This window comes from Pipistrellus kuhlii, unplaced genomic scaffold, assembly GCF_014108245.1.
Source record: "Pipistrellus kuhlii isolate mPipKuh1 unplaced genomic scaffold, mPipKuh1.p scaffold_m20_p_50, whole genome shotgun sequence".
NCBI lineage: Eukaryota > Metazoa > Chordata > Mammalia > Chiroptera > Vespertilionidae > Pipistrellus > Pipistrellus kuhlii.
In genome coordinates, this window is record NW_023425552.1 from 2,148,181 (window position 1) to 2,165,586 (window position 17,406).

The window sequence follows — 17,406 nt, forward strand, 5'->3', positions numbered from 1 at the left end:
TCTATGTCCTGTTGGTATTTGGCGCTGTGGACGAACGAGTCTGCCGACCACTGGGTTAGAAAATGACCCTGATGCCGAAACCGGTGTGGCTCAGTGGATAGAGCGTCAGCCTGCAGACTGAAGGGTCCCAGGTTCGATTCCGGTCAAGGGCATGTACCTTGGTTGCAGGGTGTGCAGGAGGCAGCTGGTCGATGTTTCTCATCGATGTTTTTAACTCTCTCCCTCTCCCTTTCTCTCTGTGAAAAATCAATTAAAAAAAAAAATATATATATATATATTTAAAAAAAAAAGAAGAAAAGAAAACGACCCCAAGAAACCTGTTAGAGCATCCGGGCTACAGAACAGATACATGTAGAGTCATTTTGTTTCAAAGACATATATTCCCAAGTTCTCGGAAAGGCGGGGGCCTGCGGGGGTGTGCGGGGCGGGCCCAAGTGTGAGCTGGGCGAGCCCAGCAGGTGTGGGCGGGGGGAAGGCCCAGCCAATGTGGGCGGGACAAGCCCAGCAGGTGGGCGGGGCAGGCCCAGGCCCGGCCAAGGTAGGCGGGGCGGGCCCAGCCAATGTGGGCGGGGCAAGCCCAGGTGTGGACGCAGCAGGCCCAGCCAATGTGGGCAGGGCAGGCCCACCCCAGCCAATGCGGGCGGTGTGGGCCCAGGTGTGGGCGGGGCCAGCCCAGCCAATGTGGGCGGTGCTGCCGGCAGGTGGGCGGGGCAGGCCCAGGTGTGGGCGGAGCCAGCCCAGCCAATGTGGGCGGGGCGGGCCCAGGTGTGGATGCTGCAGGCCCAGCAGGTGTGGGGGCCGGCCGGCAGGCTGGTGTGGATGCTGCAGGCCCAGCAGGTGCGGGTGCCGGCCTGCGGGTGCGGGTGGGGCCCTCACTTGGCGGCGCCCAGGTGCACCAGCGCCAGCACGGTGGTGTAGCTGTGGAACAGGTCCTCCTCGGCCCGCGCCTCGCCGCCGCCGCCGCCACCGGCCGGGGCCTCGCCGCAGCGCCGCAGCGCGAAGTGGCCGGTGACGATGCGGTCGCAGCCGATCTCGCCGTTGCCGAAGAAGCCGAAGAGCGGCACGCCGGGGAAGGCCTTGCGGAACGCGTCGGCCTCCACGTGGGCGCGGCCGCGGTAGAACTGGGCGCCGCGGCCCACGCAGGCGAACATGAAGCCCACGGTGTGGCGCTCGGGGATGCCCGCCGCCTTGAGGCGCTGCACGGCCGCCTCGGCCGCGCGCTCGTCGCCCACGTCCTCGCCCAGCAGCACCGTGGCGCCCTGCACGCGCTGGCCGCTCAGCGCCAGCCCCGCCACGCCCGCGCCGTCCACGTCCACCGGGCACCTGCGGGGACGCAGACGGAGGGACCGGTCACCGCCAAACACAGAACGTGCACGTGCCAACAGGCAAGACCAGCCCGGCCCGCGTGGCTCCGGGGTTGAGTGCCGACCTAGGAACCAGGAGGTCAGGGGTTCGATTCCCGCTCAGGGCACAGGCCCGGGTTTCAGGCTCGATCCCCAGTGGGGGGCGTGCGGGAGGCAGCCGATCAGTGCGTTTCTCATCTTGGATGTTTCTCTCTCCCTCTCCCTTCCTCTCTGAAATCAATAAAAAATGTATATAAAAAACAAACAAACAAACAAACAAAAAACAAAACACAGCCCTAGCCTGGGTGGCTCAGCGGATGGAGCATCGGCCTGCAGACTGAAAGGTCCGAGTTTGATTCCCAGTCAAGGGCACATGCCTGGGTTGTGGGTTCCATCCCCAGTGTGGGGCGGGCAGGAGGCAGCCGATCCGTGCTTTTCTCATCATGGATGTTTCTCTCTCCCTCTCCCTCTCTCTTCCTCTCTGAAGTCAATAAAAAAAAAATATATATATATATATATATATATTTATTTATTTATTTATTTTATTTATTTTTTTTTTTTAAGTGCAACCCAGGCATGTGCCCTTGGCCAGAATCAAACTCAGGACCCTTTAGTCCTCAGGCTGGCGCTCTATCCACTGAGCCACACCAGCCAGGGGCTTTTTTTTTCTTCTTTTTCTTTTTTTCTCATTTCCAAGAGGACCCCTGCTGCCTGCTGTTTTGTGTTCGTACAGCGTGTCTAACAATAAAGCAGGAGGGGGGAAAGCACGAAGCCGATGCTCCATCACGGGCCAGGGCTCTTTCTCCTTCCCTCCTTCCCTCCTCCCTCCCTCCCTCCCTCCCTCCTCCCTCCCTCCCTCCCTCCCTCCCTCCCTTCCTCCCTTCCTTCCTTCCTTCCTTCCTTCCTTCCTCCCTCCTTCCCTCCCTCCCTTCCTTCCTTCCTTCCTTCCTTCCTTCCTTCCTCCCTCCCTCCCTCCTTCCTCCCTCCTTCCTTCCCTTCTTCTTTGCTTCCTTCCTCCCTCCCTCCCTCCCTTCCTTCCTCCCTCCCTCCCTCCTCCTTCCCTTTCCTTCCTTCCTTCCTCCCTCCCTCCTTCCTTCCTTCCTCCCTCCCTCCTTCCCTTCCTTCCTTCCTTCCTCCCTCCCTCCCTCCTTCCTTCCTTCCTCCCTCCTTCCTTCCTTCCTTCCTTCCTCCCTCCCTCCCTCCTTCCCTTCCTTCCTTCCCTCCCTCCCTCCTTCCTTCCCTTCTTTTCCTTCCTTCCTCCCTCCCTCCCCCCTCCCTTCCTTCCTTCCTCCCTCCTTCCTTCCCTTCTTTTCTTTCTTTCCTTCCTCCCTCCCTCCTTTTCTTTTCCTTCCTTCCTTCCTTCCTTCCTTCTGTCCTTCCTTCCTCCCTCCTTTTCTTTTCCTTCCTTCCTTCCTTCCTTCCTCCCTCCCTTTTCTTTTCCTTCCCCCCTTCCTTCCTTCCTTTCTTCCTTCTGTCCTTCCTTCCTCCCTCCTTTTCTCTTCCTTCCTTCCTTCCTCCCTCCCTCCCTCCCTCCCTCCTTTTCTTTTCCTTTCCTTCCTCCTCCCTCCCTTCCTCTCTCCTTTTCTTTTCCTTCCTTCCTTCCTTCCTTCCTTCCTTCCTTCCTTCCTTCCTTCCTTCCTTCCTTCCTTCCTTTCTTCCTTCCTTCATATTTGACATATATTACATTATATATCAACTTGGGTTTCCCAGAACCCCAAGCGCGCGCCCCGCCCCGCGGGGAGCCCGAGGGGACCCGGGCGGCGGCCGGCCGGAGGGACGTACGTGTCATTGGTCAGCGACACCAGGTTGTCCACCTGGCCCCCGGCCACCACCACGTTGGTGTCGCTGAAGGTGCGGACCACGCGCTGAAGGTAGCTGCTGGCGCCCACCTTGCAGCAGTTGTAGCCGAACACGAGGACCACGCGCAGCTCGGGGTTGTCCAGGAGGCCTGTGGGGAGGGCGGCGGCCGTGAGTGACTCCTGCGGGCGCCGAGGAACCTCGTGGTCCCCGCCCTGAGCCGCCTGCCCCCCCACCCCACCCCGGGACGGTGACGGTATGCAGGAGTGGGTGCGGCTGGGGAAGCCGCCAAGGGTCCCCACGGCTACAACCTGTGACACGACTCAACGTCTGGGCAACAATGTTTCCCTCTTAATAAAAACCTGAGGCCCCGGCCGGTGTGGCTCAGTGGATAGAGCGTCGGCCTGCGGACTGAAGGGTCCCAGGTTCGATTCTGGTCAAGGGTGTGTACCTTGGTTGCAGGCACATCCCCAGTGGGGAGTGTGCAGGAGGCAGCTGATGGATGTTTCTCTCTCATCGACGTTTCTAACTCTCTATCCCTCTCAATTCCTCTCTGTAAAAAAATCAATAAAATATATATTAAAAAAAATAATAATAATCTGTAGCCCTGACCGGTGTGGCTCAGGGGGGAGAGCACCGGCCTGTGGAATGAAGGGTCCTGGGTTCGATTCCCAGTCAGGGCTCCATCCCCAATAAGGAGCGTGCAGGAGGCAGCCGATCCATGATTATTCTCTCTTGTCATGGATGTTTGTCTTTCTCCCTCTCCCTTCCTCTCTGTAAAAAAAAAAAAAATCAATAAAATATATATATTTTTTAAAAAGTTAAACACGCATTTAAAAATGAATAAATAGCCGAGACCGGTTTGGCTCAGTGGATAGAGCGTCGGCTTGGGAACTGAAGGGTCCTGGGTTCGATTCCGGTCAAGGGCATGTACCTTGGTTGCGGGCATATCCCCAGTAGGGGGTGTGCAGGAGGCAGCTGATCGATGACTCTCATCGACGTTTCTAGCTCTCTATCTCTCTCCCTTCCTCTCTGTACAAAAACAATAAAATATATTAAAAAAAATAAAAATAAATAAATAAAATAAATAAAATAAAAATGAATAAATAGAGCTCAGAACGCCCCGCCCCAGCCCCGCCCACCCCGGGACCGCCCCGCCCACCTCTCTCCGGGACCCTCCGCCCAGGGGGGGCCGGGCCGGTGAGGGCCGCGACTCACCTGCTTCGGTGAAGCGCCGTCTCTCCAGCGTCAGGTTCTTCGGGTTCTTGGTGAATCGGAAGGGCTGTATTTTAATTCCTTCCACCTGGGGGAACAGCAGCGCAAAGCCGGACTCCCCGATCTCTACCTCCTGCGGCCGGTGGCTCCCCGAGCCCATGGGGGTCACTGGGGGGGAAGGGGAGCAGTGTGGTCCGCGGTCCATAAACACGGGGGACTGTGTTCCTAAGGGCGCGCGGCCAGCCCTCCCCCCCCCCCACCCCGCCCCCCATCCCCCGTCCCCACCCCCGGCCGCCAGGTGCCCAGGGCGCCCCCCGCCCCTCAGAGTGCTCAGCCTGCTGCCCGGGACACACACACACACATACACACAGTGCTGAGGGCTGCGATGCCCTGGCAGGTGCCCGGGGCGCCCCCCGCCCCTCAGCATGCTCAGCCTGCTGCCCGGGAGAGAGAGAGAGAGAGAGAGAGAGAGAGAGAGAGAGAGAGAGAGAGAGACACACACACACACACAGACACACACACACACACACACACTGCTGAGGGCTGCGATGCCCTGGCAAATGGTTTGCAAAGAAGCAGGCTGGTGCTGCCACGTGTCCTTAAAGGGTGACCCAGCCAAAATCGGTGTGGCTCAGTGGGTAGAGGGTCAGCCTGCGGACTGGAAAGGTCCCGGGTTCGATTCCGGTCAAGGGCATGGACCTTGGTTGCGGGCACATCCCCAGTAGGGGGTGTGCAGGAGGCAGCTGATGGATGTTTCTCTCTCATCGATGTTTCTAGCTCTCCATCTCTCTCCCTTCCTCTCTGTAAAAAATCAATAAAATAGGAAGGAAGGAAGGAAGGAAAGAAGAAAGGAAAAAAGGAAGAAAGGAAGAAGATAAAGGAGCCCTGGCCGGTACGGCTCAGTGGATAGAGCATCGGCCTGAGGACTGAAGGGTCCCGGGTTCCATTCTGGTCAAGGGCACAGGCCCGGGTGGCGGGCTCGATCCCCAGTGGGGGACGTGCAGGAGGCAGCCGACCTATGATTCCAGCTCCTCACTGATGTCTCTCTCTCTCTCCTCCCTTCCTCTCTGAAATCAATAAAAACATACTTAAAAGAAGAAGAAAGGCATGCGGGACAGCCGTTTTATACCGACAGCCCTGAGGTGGGCCGTAGGAGCCCCAGCGAGAGAAGCCGGATAGAACCCGCCCGTGGGTGGGGCCACTTTCTTCGTGTTTCAGTCCCCGCCGCGCCCAGGGCGGACCCGCAGGGGTCCGGGGCGGGGGCCGCCGGGGGGCGCTGCTCTCACCGACAATCCCGGGGGCCACGACCCCCAGCACCTGGCACTGCCTCGGGAACAGCTTCTCCAGGGCCATGGCCGACTCCATCGTCGCTCGCTTCCGGGCTGCGGGAACGCGGGGCACAGGCGTCGAGGTCACCGCCCGAGGTCAGGCGAGGTCGCGTCCGAGGCGCGGAGGGAGAGAAAGGTAAATGCTGATGAACAAAGCTGAAGCCGGAAAGCGGTGCAAGTGAGTCTCAAAACGCTGGTGAAGCCCGGCCAGCGCGGCTCCACGGCTGAGCATCAACCTAGGATCCAGGAGGTCAGGGTTCGATTCCCGGTCAGGGCACATGGGGCGTGCAGGAGGCAGCTGACCCATGATTCTCTCTCCTCATGGATGTTTCTCTCTCTCTCCTCACTTCCTCTCTGGAAAAAAAAAAATTATTAAAAAAAAAAAAAAAAAAAGCCAAAAACGGTGTGGCTCAGTGGATAGAGCGTCGGCCTGCGGACTGAAAGCTCCCGGGTTCGATTCCGGTCAAGGGCATGTACCTTGGTTGTGGGCACATCCCCAGTGGGGGTTGTGCAAGAGGCAGCTGATCAATGACTCTCTCTCATCGATGTTTCTAACACTCTATCCCTCTCCCTTCCTCTCTGTAAAAAATCAATAGAATATATTAAAAAGAAGAAAAAAAAAGAAAGAACACACATAAGGAGACAAGCACCCGCAGCGCTGAGTTTGGACAGTCACCTCGCTTGTGGCCCCGACACTCCTCCAGGCTGATGAAGGTGTCCGAGTCGGCCATGTAGAGCACGGTCTGCGGCAGGATGTGCACGTTCTGCGGGGAGAGCGGGAACCGGGGTTAGAGCGCAGGAAGCGAGGAGCAAGCGCTTCTGTGGTTAAATGGTTCAAGTCTCACCCCCATCGCCCTCACCCCACCCTCTGATCGGACAGTGCGGGCATTCTGAGTCCCTCCACTTCTCATTCGTGTTTCACTCATGCTCTTGCATGTTTCAGTTCAGTCATTGGTGAAACATCGATTATTTCTTCCAAGCAGACTCGTCCCTGACTCACTCAAGAGGTTCGTGGTGACTGAAACAAAACCATGAAGTACCAGCAAAAAACAAACAAACAAACAAAAAACAGAGAAAGACACCAAAGGCCACTTGCTCTATCAGAACATGCCGGAAACCAATCATTGTCTCACTAAGAGAAAGAGGCTGGTCAACCTTGAAGCTCCGAAAGGTCAGAGCCAACCACTCCCTATCTAATGGAGACAAAGGTAACTGAGGCAACTTCCCCATCTTGTAATCATGTAAATCCTTACTGATAGGATAATCCAGCTTATTACCTGCCTGAGGGCTTTGGGGTGTTTCCCCAAAGCTGCTTCAGGGTACTGGGTGTATCCCATAGCAGCCCCAATAAAAGGGATAGCAAGGCCAGAGCGTAGAGTCTTCCCACTAGAGGTTGTCTCCCGCCTGGCCCCCCATTTGTCCCAAATTACCGTATTTTTCGGACCATAAGACGCTCGGGACCATAAGACGCACCAGTTTTTAGAGAAGGGAAATGAAGAAAAAAAGATTCTGAAACAAATAGTGTCCTAAAATATTTTATGTGCATTAAAACCCAACATCACAGTCATAAACACATGTAATCAACCCTGTAAAGTAAACAGCAGCATTTAGAACCATTTTAGAGCCGGGCAAGCACACAGAGACCACACAGAGCCGGGCAAGTAAAAAAACTTTTTTTTTAAAGTATATGTGTAGGCTATATTTGGACCATAAGACGCAGGGACTTTCCCCCCCCACTTCTGGGGGGGAAAAAGTGCGTCTTATGGTCCGAAAACTACGGTAACTCTTTTCTAGTCTCTCTTCATTTTAGTGTGCGGCCTCCTCCAGAAACCGGACCCTGAGTGGGCCCTAATCACGCAGGTCGTATTCAGGGATCCCACAAGAACAGGCACTGCAGTCCAGAAGCTGCTCGGCAAGTGTCACACTCGGTGTTTTTTTTTTTGTTTTTTTTTTTAATATATTTTTATTGATTTTGTACAGAGAGGAAGGGAGAGAGATAGAGAGCTAGAAACATCGATGAGAGAGAGTCATCGATCAGCTGCCTCCTGCACACCCCCCACCGGGGATATGCCCGCAACCAAGGTACATGCCCTTGACCAGAATCGATCCCGGGACCTCTCAGTCCCCAAGCCGAAGCTCTATCCATTGAGCCAAACCGGTTTCGGCCACACTCGGTGTTTTGTTAAATATCCCAGGCCCTCACTTCCCCACAGCAACTCCAGTGTGCTTACGATCGACGACCAGACACACACACACTTCCTGGTATATTCTCTGCAGCTGGTTCCTTTCCCACTTGGTTTAAGATGGTTTCCCCCAAGAGATAGTTTATTGTTCATGTAAAATACATTAAAAAAAATATATATTTTATTGATTTTTCACAGAGAGGAAGAGAGAGGGATAGAGAGTTAGAAACATCGATGAGAGAGAATCAGCTGCCTCTTGCACACCCCCCACTGGGGATGTGCGCGCAACCAAGGTACATGCCCTTGCTCGGAATCGAACCCGGAACCTTTCAGTCCACAGGCCGACGCTCTAGCCACTGAGCCAAACCGGTCCTGGCTAAAATATATTTTTAAAAAAATATATATTTTATTGATTTTTTACAGAGAGAGAGAGGGATAGTTAGAAACATCGATGAGAGAGAAACATTGACCAGCTGCCTCCTGCCCACCCCCCACCAGGGATGCGCCTGCAACCAGGGCACATGCCCTTGACCGGATTCGAACTGGGACCTTCCAGTCCGCAGGCCGACGCTCTATCCACTGAGCCAAACCGGTTTCGGCTAAAATACGTTTTTATTGATTTCAGAGAAGGGAGAGATACAAACATCAATGAGCCCTGACTGGTGTTGCTCAGTGGATAGAGCATCAGCCTGCGGACTGAAGGGTCCCGGGTTCGATTCAGGTCAAGAGCATGTACCTTGGTTGGGGGCACATCCTCAGTAGGAGGCGGGCAGGAGGCAGCTGATGGATGTTTCTCTCTCATCAGTGTTTCTGACTCTCTATCCCTTCCTCTCTGTAAAAAAAAATCAATAAAATATATTTTAAAAAAAAGAAACATCAATGAGGAGAGAGAATCATTGATCGGCTGCCTCCTGCACGGCCCCCACTTGGGATGGCGCCTGCAACCCAGGGGTGTACCCTTGTCCGGAATGGAACCCGGGACCTTTCAGTCCACAGGCTGATGGTTCTATCCACTGAGCCACACAGGCTAGGGCTCCCCCAACTGCCACTGAATGAAAGGGACTAAGTCTATATAGACATAAATAAATGAGTACTTTGAAACAAGACATAAACATATGGGTTCAAAGTATCTCCCCTCCAAACACTTAGGTAGAAAGGAATTAAGTTTAACAGTAGCAACATCTGATCTGATTGACACCATGTTACTAAAAAATAAATAAATAAATAAATATAATGTCAGTAATGATGGCAGGCCAACATCAGCCAACGATACATAATGTGAACCTAACCAACAGGGGAAGCTTTACAACATGACCGGCCTGCCTTGTACACGTGTCCGAGCTGTGAAAGTCCAGAGAAGCTTGGAGAAAAGGTTCCAGGACAAAGAATCACGAATCAGGACAGGCCCTGCCAGTGTGGCTCAGTGGTTGCGCATCGGCCTAGGAACCAGGCACATCCCCAGTGGGTGGGGGGTGGGCAGGAGGCAGCCGATCCATGATTCTGTCTCCTCACTGATGTTTCTCTCTCTCCCTCTCCCTTCCTCCTGAAATTATTTTTAAAAATATATTTATATTTTTTAAAGAATTAGGACGCCGAAACCGGTTTGCTCAGTAGATAGAGCGTTGGCCTGCAGACTAAAGGGTCCCGGGTTTGATTCCGGTCAAGGGCATGTGCCTTGGTTACGGGCACATCCCCAGTAGGGGTTGTGCAAGAGGCAGCTGATGGATGATTCTCTCTCATCGGTGTTTCTGACTCTCTATCTCTCTACCTTCCTCTCTGTAAAAAATCAATAAAAAAAATATATATTTTAAAAAGAACCAGGACAAATAAATGCAATATAAAACTCTAAACGGAGTCCTTTGGCGTTGAAGGGCGGCCCTGGGAAAAGTGGGGAAACGGAAGACAAGGGTGAGAGGTTGAGACGGTGTGAGTGTGTCAGCCGCACACGCTGACCCTGACCCTGACCCTGAGCCTGACCCTGACGGTGGTCGTGCAAGGTCTGGTTTGCGGAGAGCACGCAGGAAGTACAAGGGGGGCGGAGCCATCCCCCTCCGACAGCTCCTCCCCTCCCCTCCCGCCCGCAGCCTCCTGTCACCTGCCCAGGTGCCGCCCATCATTGGAAATCGGGGCGCAAATGGGACGCGGGGCCGGGGCTTCAGGAAATGTGTGGGTTTCAGACAAGCTCTGGGCTTTGTCTCCGCTGCCTTTTTTGCACCAACAGGGAGGGGGATGCGGGGGGAGCCCGGGAAGGAGAGGGTCTCGACGCCTGAGACCCGCAGCAAAGCTCTGGGTGCGGATGGCGCCCCAACGCGAGAGGAAGGAGGGCCCAGAGAAACCCCGGCCCCTCCTCCGGAGATGCGATCATCAAACCCGAGGCTTCAAAGTGTTCCTACGTCACCAGCAAATGGTCCCCAAACTCTAAAACACAGCCCCGTGGGAGAGGAACTGGGGTACAACCAGAGTTCGTGCTCACAGACCAGCCCAGCACCCGCACCCGCACCGCCAGTGCAACCCCCGCCCCCACCCCCCAATGCACCGGGCGTGCAACCCCCCGCCACTCCCCCTTGCACCGGGGAGCAACCCCCAGACCCCCCTGCACCGGCCTTTGCAACCCCCGTCCCCCTCCCTGCACCGGGCGTGCAACCCCGCCCCCCCTGCACCGGCCCGTGCAACCCCGCCCCCGTGTCCCCCCACTTGCCTGCAGCTCCGCGGCCGCCGCGCGGACCAGGCAGTGCTCCTGCGGGGGACCCGCGTCCGCCGGGCCCGCCGAGATCCAGGCCACCCCGCGCTGGGCTCGCAGCACCCGGCGCACGCTCTCCCTCCACAGGCGGCTGACGCTGCGGGCGACCAGGAAGGCGGTGAGCGGAGCCACCGGGCGTCCTTCCCGCCCCCGCCCGCCCCGCCCCGCCCCGCCGGCCGCGCTCACCCGGCCACCCGCAGCAGCGCCCGGGCGGGCAGGAAGGAGAGCACCCGCTCCACCACCTCCGCCAGGTTGCTCAGCACGAAGGCGCCCGGGGGGTCCGCGGGGAAACCCCCGCCGCCGCCGCCGCCCGCCGGCTCCATCCCACCCTCAGGCTCCCGCGGCGGGGCCGCTGCGCCGAGGGGTCAGGAAGCCGCAAAAGCTCCGGCTCCGGCTCCGGCTCCGGCCGGCGCGCACTGCGCAGGCGCGCGCCACTTCCGGATGGGGCGGGACTTCCGGCGGCGGGCTTCCGCTGGATCGGGGAACTGGTCCTCCAGCTGTCAGTCCCGCAGGTACAGCGAAGCCTCCACCGGCCCCCACGCCCCCCACACCCCGCAAAGTCTGTTGGCACCACAAGCCCCGCTTCCCACGGGCGGTGTCTGCTTAGAAGCCGCCCTCCCGCGTGGGGACGGCGCTGATCCGATCCGCGCGTGGCCTGGCTGGACCGCCGCCTGCCCCACGGTCCCCCCCGCCTGCACCTCGGTCCCCCGCCTGCACCTCGGTCCCCCGCCCGCACCTCTGTCTCCTGGCTGCACCTCGGTCCCCCCGCCCGCACCTCATCCCTGCACTTCGGTCCCCCGCCTGCACCTCGGTCCCTCACCTGAACCTCATCCCCCGCCCGCACCTCATCCCCCGTCTGCACCTCGAGGCCCCCCGCCCGTACCTCATCCCCCCTCCACCTCGGTCCCCCCAGCCCGCACCTCATCCCCAGCCTGCACCTCGGTCCCACGCCCCCACCTCACTACCCCCAGGACGCACCTCAGTCCCCCCAGACCGCACCTCATCCCCCGCCTGCACCTCGGTCCCCCAGCCCGCACCCCATCCCCCGCCCGCACGCAGGGTAATTGGGGGGGCCCCCACTGGCACCCGCCTTGGCCAGCCTAGCAACAACCCACTTGCTAGTCCCGCCCCCTCACCGCTGCTGATTGGCGGGCACCCACCTTGGCTGTCCTGGGGCCCGCGGGCTGGGGGCAGCTCCTGCATTGAGCATCTGCCCCCTGGTGGTCAGTGTGCATCATAGCGACCAGTTGTTATTAGGCTTTTCTTCTATAGGATAACCTTTGACCTTCAAAACGTCCTAAAAGGGCCTCACAGGGTTCCCCAAATGACATGCTGAGAACCATGGGTCCAAGAAGAAGAGCCAGGAAGGGGAAGGCACCGAGTGGGGGCAGGGGTCACCGGAAGATGCCCCAGGAGACAGGACTCTGCCTCGGGTGCAGTAGCACGAAGGCACGTCCACCCGTAACTTTCAGTCCACAGGTGACATCAACACAGAGAAAACTTCCGTGCGAGGAGGCCACGGGGACCACACAGGGGGAGCAGGTGACTGACACGGGAGCCATGGGACGTTTCCATTGACAAACGGGTATGGGAGAGAGAAGATATGGAGGGAGCCGAAATCGGCTTGGTTCAGTGGCCAGAGCGTCAGCCTGCGGACTGAAGGGTCCCGGGTTCAATTCCGGGCCAGGGCATGTGCCTTGGTGGCGGGCACATCCCCAGTGGGGGGTGTGCAGGAGGCAGCCGATAGATGTTTCTCTCTCATGGATGTTTCTAACTCTCTGTCCCTCTCTCTTCCTCTCTGTAAAAAATCAATAAAAAAAAAAAGAGATGGAGGGAGACCCGAGCACACCACATCGGCACACAACGTTCCTGATTTGTCGCTCAAACCCACCTGCTCTCCCACGCGAGTCTCTCCTCACCCCCCAGATCCTACTCCAGACTCCACAGAGCTGCGGACACCGGGCAAAGGGCCCCTCCAAGGAGGGCAGAGGACAGTTCTTTTTTAAATGAGTCTTTATTCATAAACTTGATGCAAGTTTACAAAATTTACTGTACATTGCCAAATAAATCTGCAATGAAAAATAAAACTCCAAATAAAAACAAAGCATGCCAAAGGTGCAGCTGTCAATCTGCTTAGCCATCAGGATATTTCAAGAATTCAATAATGTATTCAAGATTCAGCCTTAGGTTTAAGGAACTGTAATGCTTTCAAGAATTCCGCCTTGTCGCCTGTCGGAGCCACTGTTATCAGAACGGAGCACAATGGAACGTAACCGCGTGAGCAGGAACCAGGACCCCGCCCCCGGCCCCCCGCGCGATGATGCAGCGGCCGAGTGAGTGGGCCTCTCCCGGGCGGCTTACAAAGTTAAAAACTGCCTCTCGGAGCAAGTGCCGGAGACACTTCGGAACTTTGTAAGCGATTTGTGCAGAAAATGTGCTTCTGGATTTTGTTTGAAAAGTGCTTAATAGCTAGACCTTACTTTGAAACCAAACGTGGGGATATAAAAAACCTATTTCCGATCTAACGGGACTGGTTCGGGTAAGGCAAAGAGAATGGAGAGTGTATATACTGATTCGAGTCAGGTTTTAGAAAAGAACTAATATGTGTGGAGTTCCTATTAGTCTTTAAGGAAAAGCCACTGTTAGGACTGTAGCAAAAAATTTTAGGTCTCCAAATGAGGGTAGTTTTGTCCTTAGCTGTGCAGCTTTTGCTCAGGGATTCTGTCTGTGTGCCAATCACTTTAGAAGTTTATTAGTTTACAAACGATTGCAACATCCCGTTAATAAAATGGAAATGTAAAACAACTTAGTATTTTAAATAACTTTAAGATCTCTACCGCGGAGCTCCATCAGACATACTGAACCGACAGCAGGCTGGGCCAGCAAGACGGAGGCCCGGGCGGTCGGGACGCCAGCCGAGGGGCTGACGGCCCGCTGAGCCGTCGGTTACGAGCAGGTCTGTGGGGAGCGGCCCCGTCGTCACGCAGCCATAAGTGTCACATTCCCGGAGCGGGCATTCTGTCGTCATTTTGGCAACATCATAGAGCGGTTTGTGCTAACCGGAGAAGGCTGCTGCGAGGCAGAAGACCTGACATTTTCTAAACCAATAGGAACACCAAACGACCTTTATTGGCTCTAAGGGAACGATACACTCAAGTCCTCACAGCGCACGTGCTCATACGGAGTCGTCGCCCTAAAGCTGCACCTCGGGAACCCGGTGCTGACTTGCCTGCTTAACAGATTCCGTTTTCCAAGAAAAGAGATGATGAGGAGTGGCCAGTGTGTGCATTTGTCGGGGAGCGTACAGTCCAGGCCCCGCTGCGAGCCCGAGGTTCCTAAGGAGCGATGAGGAGCTGGAACGGATGCGGTGCCGGTGACAGGTTATCCACTAAGTGTCTATCAGCTAACGTCGTCGGGCTGCTGTTATGGGCACTCGAAGCTGGTCTGCACGTGGGAAGGTTCTTTAAAGCAACGTTGGTCCGAGCCGGGGACGGTCCGTCCGCTTAGCCGTCTTCCTTCGGAGGGGTGTACCAGCCTGAAACATAGACGGGGGCACTTCAGTTCTTGGACTGCCAGGGGACTAAGCCAGCCCTTTCTCGGTCGTCATGTTCAAGTTTAAACCTCCTGCGGAAACGGGGCTCACTCTGGGCTGGGTCACGGCATCTCCCACGTTTACAACTGACGCCCCCGGTGGCAGGAGGGTCACGGCGCCTGATGGGCCCGAGGCCGTCACGGGCAGAGCCGCGCTCCCAGGAGCACCGAGCAGCAGGGGACCTCGAGCATCACGCACGTACAGCGCTGCCCGGGAGGATCCGGATGCAAACCAAACTGGTTCCTCCAAATCGCGTCACTTCACACCACCGTGAAGTCAACGCTTCTGGTCCAACCAGTGTGAGCGGGGATGTCCGCACAGTCATTTTCTCTTTTTTTTCCCCAGATATATTTTATTGATTTTTTACAGAGAGGAAGAGAGGGATAGAGAGTTAGAAACATCGATGAGAGAGAACCATTGATCAGCGACCACCTGCACACCCCCTATTGGGGATGTGCCCGCAACCAAGGTACGTGCCCTTGACCGGAATCGAACCCAGGACCCTTCAGTCCGCAGGCCGACGCTCCATCCACCGAGCCACACCGGCTTCGGCTGCACAGTCATTTTCTGAGCAAACTGCACATGAGTGTCAACATGCGAGCTCCATGCACTGGTGCTTCTGTGATGGTGAGTGTGGGACACTGGACCACAAGCTCGGTTCAGATCCCACTGAGATTCTTAGGAACCCCCCGAGAACAACTCACCCCAACAAAGTCCTGGGCCAGACCAGAACCAGAACCAGAACCAGAGGCACAGGCTGGGCCAGGGGAGGAGATTCTGTGACCAGCAGCGAAGGAGCCAGCGGCAGGGACCCAGCGACGGAAGCCAAACGAGGGCGCTGCCTGTTCTGACCCACCCCCCACGCAGACCCCACCGGGGCTGCAGAGGTCAGAGGTCAGCCAGGAAACCCAGGCTTGCCCAAATCTGAACTTGTCTCGCTCCCGAACCCAAAGAGGTTTGGTTACGATCACACCTCCCTTCCCTGCCTCCAGGGCTGCCTCTGCCGCACACCGAGGGCGACATCCACCAGCAGGAGCGCCAGGCCCGGCCTGTGGGCTCGCCTTGGCGTGGTCTGTGCCAGACTCAGCCTCCCAGAAGCAAGCCCTCACGAAGTGATAAGTTCCCGCTGTCCTTAAAGTGACAGCACACACGGCGCTCAGGCCACGAGCCGGCCCAGGCCCGGCAGGCAGAGGTTTGCTGTCACTCCCCATGGAGAAAAGGACCTGCGTGTCTCTCAGCAGCTCCCTCGCACCCAGAACCACAGCCTCACCACTGCACTGTGAAGGCTGCGCACACTGCTCGGACACTGCTTGGCAGACAGACGGCGTGCCAGCGGGCGGGAGCCTGCGGAGCGGCAGGGACACAGGTCTGATCCCGTCAGTGAGCTGCCTCCGTCAGACAGGACCCACCCCAAGCAGAGAATGCAGCGAAGTGAGGGGAGGCCAGAGGTTGTGAGGGAGACGAACGCTGGGTTAGCGTGAATGGAAACGGGCATGATCGGCGAGGGGCACCGCCATCGAGAGGCAGCCCCGGCCTGGTGACCTGTCACCGTTAGCAGGACCTGCACTTGCACAGGCCCCGCCCCATGAACACTCAGCTCCTGTGCGACACCACCCACCGCGGAGGAGTCAGAGGACCGTCCTCCTAGCACTCAGGAAGGGACTGATCGGGCTCTCAGGCCACGTCTCCAGGAACCAGGACTGGAAGGAGCCCGGGGGTGTGTGTGTGTGTGTGTGTGTGTGTGTCCCCAGGTTACATGTTCTCGGGGGTTACATGTACTTTACAAGATACTAAAGCAAAACCAGCACTGAACAGGACACACAGCCACTGCACAGGATGGGGCGCATACGGCAGTCCGTGCGTGTGGAATGAACGTACCGTTCTTCTCGTGTATCTGTACGATGGAATTATAAGACTGTTGGGCTCTTGCTAGGTTATATTGATTCTGAAAGAGAATTATACATTTTCAATCAAGACTGTACGCAGATGAAAATCATGGCACATAATTTATGCATGTGTCACCCTGTGCTTAAAAGAACACAAGAACCAATTATATTTCCATTTCAAAACGATTTTTAACTGAACGCCCTCCCGGCTGAAGTTCATTGTTCCTTATCATTTTATTCTATTATTATTTTTTAAAACATATTTTATTGATTTTTTTACAGAGAGGAAGAGAGAGGGATAGAGAGTTAGAAACATCTATGAAAGAGACCAGCTGCCTCCTGCACACCCCATCTCAACCAATGTACATGCCGACCTTGACCGGAATCGAACCTGGGAACCTTTTAGTCCGCAGACCGACGCTCTATCCACTTAGCCACACCGGTTTCGGCTGTTCCAAGTATTTTCAAATCTTCATATGACTTTTTACAAACCACGACTTAAAGTGTTTAACTTCCAGATTTATGTAGGTTGGGATTTGTCTTTTCATTATTGTCTTCTAACCTTAGTTGGAGCATATTTAACATGTATGATCTATATGGTACCAGTTATTCCTTGGTTATGAATTAATTTATAGTAAATATAATCTCCCTCCCATCTCTAACCTCCCCATTTCAATACCTCCTTATCACAAAGAGCAGCTGTCAGCACTTCCCTGAACACTCTCTATACTCTCATTATACTCTATTCTCTATATACTGTAGCCCCCCGGCCCCCCCCCTCTCGCGCGCACACACACACACACACACACACACACACACACACACACGGCAGCATATCTTTAAATACCACTCAGCACCTAGCCTTTTTAAAGCTAACAGACTGTCCCTGCTGACTTAGAACCCTGGAAGGTAACACTTGTATCGTGAAAAGTTCCCACATTCTTAGCTGACAAGCATTTCTCAAGGAAAAAAAAATGGAAGCTTAAGGTCTCATCGTAACAATTCATTTAAAAAATGTACCCGCCAAGACAGACTTTAACAGGCAAACATTTCTTAGCCTCTTGATGGCATTCTATGCAAATGGTTTTATTTATTTGCTAACAAACCTATAAAGCATGCCCTGGCTGATGTGGCTCAGTGGACAGTGCATTGGACGGCAGACTGAAGGGTCCCAGGTTCAATTCAGGTCAAGGGCACAGGCCCAGGTTGCGGGCTTAATCCCCATTGTGGGGCGTGCAGAAGGCTCATCATTGAAGTGTGAGATTTTTTAAAAATATTTTTTAATTGATTTTTTTTACAGAGAGGATGTTTCTCTCTCTCTC

The 17,406-nt window shown here is 55.7% G+C and overlaps 2 protein-coding genes across 6 annotated transcripts in view; both read right to left on the reverse strand.

Annotated features, from left to right (window-relative positions):
• Nucleotides 1-648: 648 nt before the first annotated feature.
• On the reverse strand, nt 649-11,033 carry FBXO22 (F-box protein 22). Of its 4 annotated transcripts, XM_036415585.2 has the most exons (9): nt 10,793-11,032; nt 10,565-10,703; nt 6,360-6,447; nt 5,642-5,737; nt 4,359-4,523; nt 3,126-3,291; nt 978-1,323; nt 868-947; nt 649-717 (listed from the first exon to the last, which is right to left on the reverse strand). In XM_036415585.2, the coding sequence occupies exons 1-8, from the start codon at nt 10,927-10,929 to the stop codon at nt 873-875; spliced, it is 1,212 nt and encodes a 403-aa protein (XP_036271478.1). In that variant the 5' UTR covers nt 10,930-11,032; the 3' UTR covers nt 649-717; nt 868-872. The 4 variants fall into 4 exon arrangements, with proteins under 4 accessions (XP_036271478.1, XP_045429387.1, XP_036271477.1 ...); XM_045573431.1 differs by having other exon boundaries at nt 649-947; XM_036415584.2 differs by having other exon boundaries at nt 649-1,323.
• A 2,220-nt stretch (nt 11,034-13,253) lies between these two features.
• UBE2Q2 (ubiquitin conjugating enzyme E2 Q2) overlaps nt 13,254-17,406 on the reverse strand; it is a 32,305-nt gene continuing 28,152 nt past the window's right edge. Inside the window, exons 12-13 of one of the 2 annotated variants that reach the window (XM_036415589.2) lie at nt 16,077-16,143; nt 13,254-14,141 (exon numbers count right to left, since the gene is read on the reverse strand). In XM_036415589.2, the coding sequence (XP_036271482.1) occupies nt 14,110-14,141; nt 16,077-16,143 (99 nt within the window). In that variant the 3' untranslated portion in view covers nt 13,254-14,109. The remainder of the gene's footprint in view (nt 14,142-16,076; nt 16,144-17,406) is intronic. The other variant, XR_004984001.2, reaches the window with a different exon arrangement.

Bases quoted from the DNA above. Each gene is read 5' to 3' on its own strand.
- FBXO22 (XM_036415584.2), bottom strand. From the start codon at position 10,929: ATGGAGCCGGCGGGCGGCGGCGGCGGCGGGGGTTTCCCCGCGGACCCC. The intron at 6,448-10,564 runs GCAAGTGGGGGG...CTCTCCCCGCAG, and splicing joins CGGCGGCCGCGGAGCTGCAG to AACGTGCACATCCTGCCGCA. The intron at 1,324-3,125 runs GTACGTCCCTCC...GCGTCCCCGCAG, and splicing joins GTGTCGCTGACCAATGACAC to GTGCCCGGTGGACGTGGACG.